General features: G+C 37.0%; 1 protein-coding gene across 1 annotated transcript in view; it reads right to left on the minus strand.

The window, feature by feature from the left end:
- Nucleotides 1–1,818: 1,818 nt before the first annotated feature.
- The window catches only part of LOC150083357 (uncharacterized), a 35,036-nt gene continuing 21,500 nt past the window's right edge, over nt 1,819–15,354 (minus strand). Inside the window, exon 2 of the mRNA XM_090377212.1 lies at nt 1,819–3,598. Coding sequence (XP_090233338.1) covers nt 2,018–3,463 — 1,446 coding nt within the window. The 5' untranslated portion in view covers nt 3,464–3,598 and the 3' untranslated portion in view covers nt 1,819–2,017. The remainder of the gene's footprint in view (nt 3,599–15,354) is intronic.

The following is a 15,354-nucleotide window of genomic DNA, read 5'->3' on the forward strand; positions in this document are numbered from 1 at the left end:
TGTAATTATAATATTAATTTGATTTAATTTTAATTGTAATACTATTTTACAGCAATATAATTATATTTGATTTATCATTTATATTTCTGCTGGTATTTACTCCCAAAGTTTTAGTCAATTTCTGTTAACAGTTACCAGAAGTTATTTCATATTTTGTTCTTTTTGTACGTAACATCAAAACAATTTAAGAAAATTTCTTTTTTAAATTTGAATAAGTTAGTTCAATCTATGTACCTAGAACCTAGAAATACAAGATTTGGTTCAGTATAATTGAAAACAGTCATTAAAAGAACTTAAGCACTAGGACTTTTAGGTTATAAACACATCGCTCTGAACTAATGAAACTGCATAATATGGAATATTTTTTGTTTCTCAAAAATTAAGAAAACTCTTTTACTTATATGAACTTCTTTAGAGATGTTAAAAGTTTTACACTGATCAGTTGGAAAAAAGCTTTTATAAAATCCTTTCAACTATGAACTTTAACTGATGCCTACTTCAGACTTATGGAGTATAATTCTATGTTGGCAGGAAGAAAGCTCTTCCCCCCCCCTCTCCATGAAGTGTCACTGCCATTGAAAACAAAATTCATATTTCTTTGTAGTTCAAGAATGATGAAGAGAAAAGACAAATGGTAATGCAAGCAACTCTTATTTATATCTTTAATATCAGAAATTAAAATATCTGTTGACAGATATCCAATTATTTGGTAGAGCCAGAAAGCGTTACATTAAATTTTTCTGAGATTCATTAAAAACAGTTGAAATTCATCAGGGAGGTTAAATCACATTCCCATGAAAAGGCAGTTTACCATGTAAAAATGTATCATTTTACTTTTATGTTTATATAAAGCAATGGCATTATGAAGGATTAAACAGTAAAATGCATATTGAAGGATTAAACAGTAAAATGCATATTTCAAGAGATGTGATGTGGCTAAATGATTAGAATTTTCTCATTTTGATTAATGTTAAGGGCAGTTTATTTTCTATACCAATCTCTACTTTACATAACAATAAGTGTGTAGCATTACTAAGGAAACATTATAACAATTACTGAAAAAGAATATCACTGCGATTTATTGAATCAATTTACAGTTTTTTCCTTTTTTAAGTACATGTACTTTTAAAAACATCAGTGTACTCCCAGTGTTATTGGGAGTACACTGATTTTTTTTTTTTGACCTGTACAGATTTAAAATTTTCCAATATACCTTAAGTTTTGAAGTGACTATAACAGCCCTGCTTTTAAGCATTAAATGGGTTGAGTGGATGGCACTGCTACCAGCTCCGTCCCACTGCAAATAATCAAATGCTGATCATTCCTGTTTACGGCATGAAATATTAAAATTAAAAATAAAGATTTGAAACTTCAGCATTAATAGCCACATAGCAATCACAAGTTATTACCATGAAATTTGCATGGCAAGTTCAATTCAAATGAATTAGTTTAATAAGAAATTCTTTTTTTATTAATAAATAGACAAAATAACTGTTTACTTTCTGAAGTTATTTCTGTTCCTGGCCATAAAACAAATTTATTTTGTATGAAATCATTTTATGATGCTCCACTCAAAAAGTAAAGGTAGTGCATAAAAGCAAACAAATAAATTAATTAAAATAAAATAAAGAAATGGAACAAATAATAAAGAAAAAATTTCCCCCTTATCTGAAGACTACCACACAGTTTAAATTACTTTATGATGGATTTGTTTAAATCAGAAGAGCGAATCTGAAGTACAGAAACATTAATAATGCATATGTGTGTGTGTGTGTGTGTGTGTGTGTGTGTGTGTGTGTGTGTGTGTGTGTGCACGCGTGCATATCCATTAACTGAACTAGCTGCAAATTTATTGCTTTTCAGACAGCGTTTAGATAGACAGGTTTAGGTATTCTGTTGCAATGGGGGGATAAAAATTTACATTATAATCAAAACTTATTCTTGAATCATGCCTTGACAATTATAAATAAGACTGTATGATTACTTAATTTTTACCATTAAATTGCATGGTAAGTGTTCAGTGTGGAACTCCTTCAGTTTTCATACATCGAAAGGAACTCGCAGAATCTCTACGACAGCTTACCAACTCATCCAGAGCCACATGAGCAGCAGCTGCTTTATCTTGCGGACACGATAGTTTACCTGCAAGATCATCAACTGCAGCATGAAGCGCTTGAAGTTTAATTTGAATATCATCTGGAGGATTTCCAGTGGGTGGATGTGGAGGAACACGACTGAGTAACCCATTGTCTGTGAAGAAACCCTGAGGTCTGCTCATGATGGATGGAAGAGCAAGAGTACTAAACATTGTGTGATGAGGTCCTCCCAGCTGGGGAGTATTATACTGATGAGGAATTGCATAGGGAGGAAGTGCTCTACATTTCATAGCTTCTGGATCATCAGGGTTTGGAAGAGCACATGGTTCATTTCGATGTAAAGTATTATTAGCCATTACCTGCTGAAAGCAATTGGTAGCTGGTAACATACTTGTTTCTGCAGCTGACGAAGAAGCAATTTCGGGAAATACTGGTCCAGGACGACCACCATGTTGTGGAGGACTTCCATCACTCACAGGTTCTTCAGTTGCTGGGGCTTCTGATTTGATACGTTTGGGATGATGCTTTTTCCTTTTCTGGGGTTCAATTGGTTGAGTGCTTCCCTGAGCTGTATCTTCTTCGCTTCTAGATGGTGACACTACAGTATCAGCTGGATCAAGAGACAGAATGAAGCTTTCACCAGCTGTAGATGCAGGAACATCCGAATGCTGTAAAGTTTCTACATCGGTTAAGGTAATACCATGCTTCTCTTTTAAATGACGCTGTAAATTACCTTTAAGAGTAAAGGAGCTAGTACACATATGGCATTTATATGGTTTATTATTCTGATGAATAGCCATGTGAGCCCTAAGATTGTGGGCTCTGGTTAAACCTTTGCCACAAATATGACACGAAAATGGTTTTACTTCTGCATGGGAAATCATGTGCATTTTAAGTGTTTGAGGTTGAGAAAATCTTTTATTACACTGTTCACACCTGAATCGCCTCTCTGAGTTATGAATTAATGTATGACGTTCCATATTTGCTTTTAATGAAAAACAACGTCCACAAATTGGGCATGCAAATGGTTTAATAGAGCTATGGGTTATCTGATGTGCTTTCAAGTGATGTTCCTTCATGAATTTCATTCCACAAACCTGGCACACAAATCTACGTATACGAGTGTGAATTAGCATATGATCACGAAGTTGGCTAGGATACTGAAACATACGTTCACAAATTTCACACCGTAAATGTGCTCTCTGTCTGTTACGGACAAACTGGTGCATTTTTGTGTCGACATTGAGACCAAAGTTGGCAAGTTCACTTGCTCCCAAATCAACATGAAAATGAAATTCGTTTTGAACTGGATACCCTTCATTTGGATTTTCCCCCACAACACGAATCCATCTTCTCTGCCTAACCATGGGTGGTTTACTTTCAAACTTTTATTTTCTGGTAACCATTTATCTCTCAAACAGCAATCCGGATGCTCATACAACTGTTGATGCACTGCATTCATAGGTGTACAGTGGGGAACAGAATCCAGCTGAAGCCTTTTCCTTCAGAAAGAAATAAAAATAATAAATTTTATGAAAGCATATTAATGCAATTAGTTACAAAAATAATTAGCAAAAGAAAAGCTCTTTAGGCATGCATTATTTAAAATAAAATCTGAACAAATAACAGGTTTATTTCTAACCTTTGGAAGAAAATAAATTTTATGTTATTTTAGAATAATTACTTTAGATATTTTTAAGTCTGTAATATTCAGACTTCTTTTTTTTAGGTTGAAAACTGGAACATTATCTATTAAATAGGAATTTTTTTTTTAAGATTTATTAGTTTAATACAAACACAAATGTCTTTCCATTTATTAAAATGCTCTTGGATGAGGATTTGCACTATGTAAGTGTAACAATGTTAGAATTTATTAAAATAAAGCCATACATTATTAGTGTATTCCTGTACCATTTTAGTGGATGGGTAAAAAAAAAAAAAAATAAATAAATACTAGCTAAAAAGAGGTAATTAACAAGCAGGATCTAATAAACCAGTTATACAAGAATAGCCAATTAATTGTTGGGATGTAATTTCACCCCCAACAAAACTAGCAGTTGATATTTTCATGACATTTAAAAAAAATCTATGAACTGCAAAACAAACTAGTCTATTTCTATGAAGATTTTTTCCAGTAAAGGATTTTTATTATTTTAATTTTATTTTATACCTCTTAATCAAAAAGTATATTTATTTACTACAGGGAATGGTGTAAAATGTGAACATATTTTTTTTTTTTTTTTTTTTGGGGAAATACACTAATAACATTTTTAGACCTAAGGTAAAAAATTTAATTTAGAATAAAATCTAAACGGTAACACTCAGGCCAATTTTAACATAATCAAAAAATTTTCTCCCTCGGTATCAATTAGACACGTCCCTCGTGTCATATTTGGGCTGAATTCAAAAATTTCAGCCCAATTATAACAAAAAACTGCCTAAACCATAAGCAAGACAAGCCCAGTGATTTTTAATTGTAAAAATCACTGGGCCTACCTTGCTTATGGATAACTCAACACCTCAATATACAGATAACTAATTTAAATAAATTAGACAATTTTAGAAAAATATTACAGTAGGTGTTTGTTATTTAAAAATACACTGGTCAACACGTAAAATGCTAAAAAAATGAAAACACCCAATCTTGACAAATTTCATGCTGCTGAACACAAAAATCACATTAAAATTTGTCGATTGACTCATGTTTTCAAATTACAGTTGGGGGTCTCATATTAGAGAGATACTCTACATTATCAACTACAGCTCTCATCAAAACTCATGGCAACACCAGTTTCAGTGCCACCATGCTCTTACCACATGATCAGCAACTGTTTGAGGTGACAACAACTTATCACACGATGCAGAGCATCATGTGATAAGTTGTTGTTACCCCATTCAAACAGTTACATCTCTGTTGCAGTAATCCTCGAATATGGCTAGGTATTGGGTGATTTGTTCTCAGTTAAGTTGGTCTGTGAGATTCCTACTTATGAGCAGTTTTGCATCATGCAAGATTAATATACCCCGTAACTGTGTGAATAGTCCGTATGACTTCTGTTACGTATGTGGAGAAGTCACATTAGCTTCAAGAAAGCATCCCTCAACTTGAGCCATAAAAAAGGCCTACTCCTTGTACTTTGGGTGTAAAGTATGTGACCAGGACAAGAACTGGGCTCTACACATATGCTGCACTACCTGTTTATCAAAACTCAATGCACTGGTAAATCGAAAGGGACGTTTGGCCTTTCGCAGTGCCCACAATATGGAGGAAACCAACAAACATGTCACAGACTGTTACTTCTGTATGGTGCCTCCTATTAGGAAAGGGATGACAATGAAGAAAAAATGGACAGTGACGTACCAAAATATGCCATCTGCAATTTGTCCCATAGCGCACGGTGAAGTAAAACCCATTCCTGAACCACCTGACTGATAAAATCAGTCAGGTGGTTAATCACTGTCAGTCAATCGATTTTATGTACACTCTGATGAAGACACTGATGAACATCAACTTGATATACATGAGGAAGTACAGCAGCTATCTATGTCAAGGGATCCGCCATTTTGTCCAAACCTTTATCCTTCCGAACCACATAAGATCACAGAAATTGAGCTTAACGAGGGATCTCAAACTGCCAAAGAATATGGCAGAGCTTTTAGCAGTGGAATCTTCTAGATCATTCTGTGAAGGTGACAACATACTTGAAATAAAGACTATGATAAATTCAATCAAACAGAAGGTGAACTCACTGTTTGTAAGGATGTTGATGGTCTAATGGCAGCAATGAACATGAGGCACGTTCCTGAACAATGGTAACTATTTACAGACTCTTCTAAGGTTAGTCTTAAGGCTGTGGTATTACACAATGGAAATATGCTGCCTTCAATACCTCTTTGCTTATGTCGTCCACAAAAAAGAAACATATGCAAACATGGAAAACATCCTCTTAAGTGTACACTATCAGAAGTATGAGTGGCAGATATGTGGTGATTTAAAGGTAATCACCATTTTATTAGGAGTACAAAAGGGTTACACTAAGTATTGTTTGCTTTCTCTGCAAGTGCAATAGTTAGCATTAGCATTAGTAGAGGCATACAATGCAAGAAAGCGAGCTTATGCAGCATCAGCCAAAACCACCCCCCTCCCATTTTATCCCTCCATTTGTTCCAAATGCCTGTCCAGCTCAGCCTTAAATTTATTTAAGCTATTAGCTTCCACAACAAAAGATGGAAGCCTGTTCCAACAATCAACTACCCACTCGCTAAAGGCAAATTTCCACACATCTATTCTACAACTATCTTTCCTCAATTTGAAACTGTGCCCCCTCAGGTTCTTAGTCTGAGCAAGAGGAAGAATCCCATCAGCATTCAGCTTGCTCACTCCATTCAGGGCCTTATACACCTCAATCAGATCACCTCGTAGGTGCCTATTCTCCAGGTGCTGCAATTTGCAGAACTTAAACCTTTCTTGGTAAGAGCACCCCTTTGTTCCCCTCACCAATCTTGTTGCCCTTCTTTGTACTTGTTCTAGCAACTCTACATCCTTCCTAAAATGAGGCCTCCAGACCTGTACACAGTACTCTAGGTGTGACCCGACCATTGCTTTGTATAACGGGATAATCACCTTCCAGTCCCTGCTAGCAAAATTCCTATATATCAAGAGTGGATTATTTAATTTGTGATGTGATCTACTTTTTTCCTTCAAAATGTGCCGCGATCTACCATCTCAAAAATTACATTGGACAAGGTGCACAAATCGAGGGATGACTGTATATTTAAAATTCATCGTGATCGACCAAACTTAAATCCGCGATCGACTCGTTGGCCACCCCTGCTATATATCATTAACAAGACTCCATGACCTGCTCCGGCAGCCCGTCTGCACTGTTCAGCAAACTTCATATTTGACTGCACAATTGGTGCACAATTTGACTGCCCCCAGGTGTTTTTCACTTTCCACTCCCCTGAGTGTAGTACCACACAGTTGGTACCAACTGTTTCTCTTCGGTTATTGCTACTCATATGCAGTACTTTGCATTTGTCAATGTTAAACTTCAGTTGCCACTTCTCAGCCCATTTTCCCAACTTATCTAGATCCAGTTAGAGTAGCATACTGTCTTTACTGTCATTAACAACCCTGCCATCCTTTGTATCATCTGAAAACTTACGACATTAAACCTGATATACCTTCATCAATATCATTGATAAATATACAAAACAACAATAGGCCCAACACCGAACCCTGGGGAACTCCACTAATAACATTTGTCCATGAAGAGCAGTGTCCATTGATTACCACTCTCTGTCGTCTCCCATTCAACCATCCCTTTATCCATTGTAGCAACTTACCCTTAATGCCATACTTCTCCAATTTATACAGCAGTCTTCCGTGTGCAAGGGTATCAAAATCTTTCCTGAAACCCAAGTATATGATATCAAAATTATTTTTGGCATTCAGTTCCTTTGTGACCACATCATAGTATCGAATCAAACTGGTCAGACAAGACCTCCCTTTAACAAACGCATACTGTGTCTTAACTATTACTGCAGTCTTGTCTAGATGATCCTGAACTTCTTTTACCAGCGATTCCATTATTTTCCCCGGAACACAAGTTAAACTAACAGGGTATAGTTACTTGTGTCACCTTTTGAATCCCCTTTGTGAATTGGTGATACATTTGCACATCTCCCATCCATGAGGACCTCCCCTGAGTCCAAGGAAGCTCTCATAATTATGGCTAAGGGTTTGCTTACTTCCTTTGCTGCCTCCTTTAATATAACTGGATAGATCCCGTCCACCCTAGGTGCCGTCCTTAGGTTTAATTTCAACAATTTCTCCTCCACTTTGCTTTCAGTTATTACAATTACTTAGCTCCCTGTTAGCATTTGATAAACTTCTGGCACTCCCCTCATTGAATAACTCCTCATGTGTGAATGTAGATGCAAAATACTCATTCAGTTTATCAGCTACCTGAGCATGATCATCAATGGTCAATCCATCTATGTTAAGTGGTCCAATCTGATTCATCCCTTTCCTTCTAGAGTTTACATAAGTAAAGAACTCTTTGCTGTTTTTCTTTGCATCCTTTGCCAAAGATTTCTCGTAATCTGCCTTCGCCTGTGACTTGATTACAGACTAGTTTATACCTGCCATAGGCTTCTGTGTCACCTGATACTTTATATGCATCCCATACATTTTTCTTCTCTGCCACGAGCCTCATTAATTCATCTGACATCCACTTAGGCCTAAACCTTGAACAGTATTTCTTAGTTGGAATGAAAAGCCTAGCAGCCTCCAAAATTAAGTCCCTGAAGGTTTCTCATTTAGAATTCAACATTGGTAACATCATCAGTTGATACCACTGTACAGAATTTAAAAACTGTCTGAGACTTCTGTGCATTCCCACATCAATACATTGTGATCACTGTCACCCAGTGGTTCCTTCATCCGCAAATTCTTAATGCATGAATAATCACTGCTGATAATCAGATCAAGAGTATTACTCCCTCTCGAACATGTTACTGTAGAAAACAGTCATCCAATAAATCCACAAGTCTTGCTAGTGTGCAAGTGACAAACCCACAAGTTCCAGTCAATATTTGGAAAGTTAAAATCCCCCATTATAAGACATTCTGATTTACTGGCCCACTATTTCTCTGCACAATTGCTCATTATACTCATTAGGCCATCAGATTCATTACACAGACCTACTCTAATTTTTCCTTTCCCAGTGTTTATTTCACACCACAGACTCAACACGGCATTGTCCACCAAAATCAATTGGACGCACTTCCTTAGATTTTATGTATTTCTTAACTAGCAGCATAACCCTTCCTCCCTTCCTGTACACATTGTACTCCCCAAATTCCAATTCTGCACTGCTTATATCTGGGTGACACCATGATATCCCAACAATATCTGCCTTTGATGTCTTGACTAGCACTTCAAGCTCATTAAATTTATTAACTATACTCCTAGCATTGGTGTACATGCAAGTATACACACACCTGTTCCTACTCTTAGTTACCCTGATGCAGCCCATATATTTGCTTGTTCCACTATGACTACCAGCAGTCCTGGAAATCTCCATTACCTTGCTTTCCAGGCTGCTGCTCATTTTAATAGAAGCAGTGCAAGAATCACTTTTGCCTCTGCCTGCAGTCACTGTTAACCTTTTATTCTGTGTATCCCCCCCCCACAAGCTAGCAGTTTTCCGACCCACCTAACACTGCCTCGATAGCATCAGCGAATATTCTTGCACCCTTTCTACTTTAAGTACCCCATCCCTGTAGAAGCAGTCTCTCCTGTCAACAAGCACAGACTAGGCTGAAAAAAATTCTACTCTTGAGCTTTGCACAATCTCTCCAGGGCTGAATTGATCAACAAGGCTCTCATCATATACTCCCTCCTATTGTGTCTGGGCAGAATTGCAGACACTTTCACATTCAACCCTAACTTGCAACTTTTTTTTCAACATTGACCTGTACTTGTTGAGTAAATCTGCAGGTCTCTTACTCTTAATGTCATTAGTTCCAATGTGTACAACAGCATCACCTTTTGTGCCCTTAAAAGATGAAAAATTGTGCAAAAGATATGTACAAGGAGAAGAGGAGTTGGCCTCGATGAAAATCATTAAAACTTGGAATGAAGAACACAGCATATGAACCTCTGGTAGATCCGAATAAAGTTTTGCTTCCACATCAAACTGGAGCTCATGAAAAATTTTGCGAAGGCTTTGGAAGTGAATAGTCCTGAGTTCACATACTTGTAAGAGAAATTACCAAGACTTAGTACAGAAAAGATTAAGGCAGGCATTTTGATTAGTCCACAAAATAAGGCAATTTTTAAAAGACGAACAGTTTGAATATGTCCTTAGTGATAGCGAGAAAGCAGCATGGAAAGCCTTTTGAAATGTTTTGACTGGTTTTCTAGGAAATGTTAAAGCCGGCAATTACAGGCAGCTTGTGGAAGATCTCATTACTTCTTACGAAAAACTGGGATGCAACATGTCATCAAAGATGCATTTCTTGCACTCATGCCTGGATTTCTTTCCGCCAAACTGTGATGCTGTCAGCAACGAACATGAGCGCTTTATCAAGACATCACAGTGATATAACAAAGGTACAAAAGCAAATGGAGTGCATCACATTAGCCGATTACTGTTGGATGGTGAAAAAGGATGCTTCCAAAGCTGAATACAAGCGAAAGGAAAAAAGGTTGCATGTTTGATACAGGTACATTCGTAGCTGCATCTTACTGCCATATAAATAAAAAATACCATGTATAAATATAAAAAACTACGCTTTTCGAAAACAAGAGCCAATCTGCCATTTTAAGCACTATTTCTGTGTTTAGCACCCCAAAATCTATAAACAAATTTACTTTCATGCCTGCAACAAGATATGACCCAAAATTTGTTGTTCAGTGATATTTCTCTCTTAGAACACAGAGAGTAAGCAGGTGGCTAGAAAGGCATGTATTTATCAATGATTTACCATATCTTTGCATCTAAGGAGAAGGAAGTTTAATTCCACTATAAAAGTTAAAAATGAGACTACATTTGGAATACTGTGTTTAGATATGGAGACTGCATCTGAAAAATGATAGCAAGCTTCCTGAAAGACATGAGATGCATTTAGTGAGAACAGCAAAGAAGTCTCCATATGAGGAAGGGGAATGAAACTGAAGGTTAGTGAGTTTGGAACTGTGTTATCTCAGGAGGGGAGGAAGGGATCTAACTGATACCGAGGGACCAAAATGAACAACTGAGGGATTTTCACATTAAATGGAACAAAAACTATGGGGCATAAATAAAAACTACCAAGGTAAACTAATACATTTTTTGTTAATCACTGGAATAAACTGCTTTTCTAAGTGGCCAAGATTGGTGGTCTGGTGAAATTTAAAGGGCAATTAGAATGGAATCTTCTTAGAATGGAGAAGACTGTATGATAAAGGGGACAGCTTCCCTGCACTGTTTAATTTTTATGATTAATATAAATAAGTTATTATTTTGAAGTGAGGCACATACTATTTTTGAATGACTGAGTAAAAACGTTATGTTAATTACCTACTGCAAAAATATTTTCAATCAAATACATATTTAACCACCTTGTAAACTAACCAAGTTTAAAGCTACACATGTGCTTTTATTTTCAGTGGGCCATGGAAGAAAAAGATTGGTTTAACATACTGTTTTACTCTCTAGGAGCTAATGAGGATGCATGTGTTTTCCTTGATAAATAACCAAACTGCAGAATTCAAGCTTGATAAGAAAATATTTTTTTAAATTCTATAAATTATGTCAAAGAACTTACAGCTGTATCACATATATCAAAATTCTTGGGGTGCATCATATACCTGAACAGCCTTGAAGCTGACTGATATCATGCAAAGCTTTGCCTCTATGATGTCTCTATGTTCAATGCTTTGCCTCTAGGATGTCTAATTTTTGACAAGCAATAATTTTGAAATTCTTTCACAGGCCAGATAAAACCTTTTCGAGGGCAATAATTTCAGCACCTCTGCACTAGATGACTGAGAGCCAACTATATAAATAAGCAACTAGAAATACACTTTTACAGGGTCTTCCGTAAAAAGATGCAACCACTGCCACGGTCTTTATTTATTTTTTCTGAGAGGAAAAATCATGAACTCTTGATCAAGACCAACTAAACATGTGCATGGTTTGAAAAAGCCAAAAGATATCCTAACTGTTAAGATGGGTTTCAAAACCCCAGCCTTTTCTATACAGCATGGAAGAACAGCAATTGTAGAAAATTTGCTAGCAATGAGAAAATATCAGTTGTGCCACCACATTAGAGGTCTAAATGGGCCTAGGAAGGAACAAAACTGATAACATTCACACTTCTTTACTTTAGGTTGAAAACTACAACATTATCTATTATATATGAATTTATTTTTTTATTAAAGATTTATTAGTTTAACAATTGCACACAAATGTCTTTCCATTTTTTCAAGAAAGGCTAGAGGATAATGTTGCTCCTTTTTATTGCTAATTAATTGACAAGGCCATTTAAATAAGAACAATTTAAATTTTAAATAATTCAAATTAGAAGAAGTGGGTAGGTTTTTTTTTTTTTTTGCTGACACTGTATAAACTTGCTTTCTTGCATTATATTAGTAGAAAAATCAATCCTTTTGGGAAATGCTGTTTTTCTAAGAGTTGTGCAATACTAATAGAACTCACTGTAAACGAGAAGCCAGCAAGGGTATAAGGTAAACTATTCTCGATCTAGTCATCAGCAGTGATTCATCATATATTAAGAATCTACACATAAAGAAGCAATTATACTCTTGATGTGATTATCAGCAGTTATGCATTAAGAATCTGCAGATAAAAGAACCATTAAAATCAGGTGTTCACTGTGTATTGATGTGGGATTTACTTAAGAATGCAACTACCAATAAGGGTGAAGAGAAAGAATCTTGCTTTTGTGAAGGTGACTACCGTGGTCTCAGTTTTTAAATTCTATACAGTGGGATCAACTGATGATGTTAGTATCAGCAAATTCTAAATGGGAAGCATTCAAGGAAATAATCTAGAAGTTACTAGGCTTTTCGTACCGACTGAGAAATACTGTTCAAGGCTTAGACCTAAACGGATGTCATATGAACTAATGAGACTTGTTTTTTTCCTCTACTCTGCCAGATAGTTACTGGAGGGGGCTCAAGTAGTGTGTATGTGGGGAGCATTGTCGAGGCCACATTATGTCAAGGATCTGGGTATATTCTTACCATGTGTACGCCATATTCAAAAATTTCATTACTTCATACAGCATGTCCCCACCACCTTTTCTTATTACTGAATACACCATGAATTGTCAAACTAATAAGCTTATCTGCGAAAAGATCTAAACCTCCCAAACACTTCCTAGTTCATTTTACAAATATAAAAAGTAAAGTAAAGTGCAGCCATTATCAACCCACTGCAGGGTGGTAGCCTCCTCAACAATTCATGCTGAGGGAAATGGACCATAATCTGCCACGCTGGTCCAGTGCGGGTTGGCAGATCGACCGTATTCAGCAGTCAGGGGCTTGAACCCCGGTCTAATTCAAAGAGCGTGTGCCACTGCACTCCCGCTCCTGCCCACTCGGCTACGGAGGCCTTTACAAATATATGTGGTCTCAATTCTAATCTCAACGATGTCCATTTCCACTTGCAGTCTGCCAAACCCCATGTACTTTTTCTGACAGAATCTCAGTAATTGGTTGATTCAATTACTGCTCATCTCAGTTGCCCAAATTATTCGCTGTATGACTCCTTTTGCCTCAAAGGTGGTCCGTTCTGATATTCCCAGTCAGAGACTTGGTAATTTAGAATCTCCTCTTTTTGATCTTCTCTGGCTTAAAATCTCTCTACCTCATTGTGTCAAATTCATCTGTTGTCTGTACCGTTTTGCCAACTCCACCAATCACTTGAAGCTCTTCAACTTCCTCTCTTTGCAATTTGACTTTCTCCTGTCCAACTTTCCTAACAGTGAGGTAATTTTCCTTGGTGATTTAATGTTCACAACTCCAGCTGGCTTCCGTTTTCTCGTCACACCGACCCAGCTGGTCGAGATGATGAGGCTTTTGCAATTACTAATGACCTTGCACAGACTGTTCATTTACCTACAAGAATACTGGACAATCCTAACCATACAGCCAACACGCTTGATCTTTTTCTCACAAACAACCCTTCTAAGTATACGGTCGAAGTGAGTGGTCTTTTAGGCACCTCAGATCACAACTTAGTGATTGTCTTTTCTCCAATGGAGCCTTTATCTCATGGCTATTCCCAACCTCATGTTGTTTGGCATTACAAGAATGCAAAATGGGATGACCTGCGAGATTTATTTTCTTCTTTTCCTTGGTCAGACTACTGTCAAACTTCTGATGTCAGCGTTTGCTCAGATCGTGTCAGCGAAATTATTCTTATAGGAATGGAATCCTTTATTGTGCACTTCCACTTTAAACTCTCATCCTTTATCTAAACCTTGGTTTTTCAATAAACGTGCTAAGGCTGTTCAGGAGAAGAATAATGCATATCGTAATTGGCTTGTTTACAATTCTTCGGTTTCATTTTCTGCCTATGCCAAAGCTCGGAAAAATTGTAAAGTTGTTATTAATCAGTCCAAACTAGATTTTGAACAGGCTAAGAGTAGAAAACTTGCTTCTTGCCCTAATGGTAGCCGAGCAGAAATTCTGGTCTCTTGCGAAAGCTATTGGCCACAACTTTTGCCCATCTCTGCTTCCACCTCTGTCAAAACCAAATTGTTCTGTTGTCACTTCGGCCAAGGATAAAGCTGACCTGCTAGCATCCCATTTTTCTTCCAACTCATGTATTAATAATCTTGGCAAAACATCTTCTACCATTTCCAACCCACTCCATTCAATGCCTCCTGTGATCTTCCATCAAAAGGATGTCAGAAGGATTTTGACAAATCTTGATGCTAATTAAGCTCCAGGTCCTGATGGTATTTCTCCACTTGTTCTAAAAACCTGTGCTCCTGAACTCCTGTTCTTTGCCGCATTTTTTTCACTTTCTTATTCAAAGGTGTTTTTCCTTCTGCTTGGAAATTTGCTCATATTCAGCCAGTTCCTAAAAAGGGTGACAAATCCCTCCCATCCAATTATCGTTCCACTGCAATTACTTCTACTATTTCTAAAGTAATGGAAAAATCAATTAACCTCCAACTTAAACTACCTAGAAACCTTCCATCTGATCAATGATCGTTAGTATGGATTCCGTCGGTGTTGATCCACTGCTGATATTCTGGACATCTCAAAAGCTTTCGATCATGTTTGGCGTAAAGGTCTTCTAAACAAGTTCCATCTTATGGTTTGCCAACTGTTTTTTGTAATTGGCTATCCAGTTTTCTCTCTGATCGCTCACTGAGGATGATGGTAGATGGCTCTCTGTCTTCTAACTTCTCAACTAATGCCGGTGTCCCCCAAGGTTCAGTTCCTTCCCCCCACTCTTTTCCTCTTGTATATTAATAACCTTCTTCCATTGACCGGAAATCATATCCATAGTTTTGTAGATGATAACACATTGCATTCCACTTTGAAAAACCTTGCCCTATTCAATCAGCTTCAACTTCTCGAATATTCGTTACCAATTCCTTAAATGCTGATCTCCAGATAATTCTCGAGTGGGGCAAAGGCAACTTAGTTGATTTCAATCCGTCTAAAACTCAGTCTTGTCTTATATCTCGCAAAAAGGATTTTCTGCACCTATGCTTATCCTTGGTG

Source organism: Mastigoproctus giganteus, chromosome 7 (genome assembly GCF_048544385.1).
Source record: "Mastigoproctus giganteus isolate SK-2022 chromosome 7, ASM4854438v1, whole genome shotgun sequence".
NCBI classification, from domain to species: Eukaryota; Metazoa; Arthropoda; class Arachnida; order Uropygi; family Thelyphonidae; genus Mastigoproctus; species Mastigoproctus giganteus.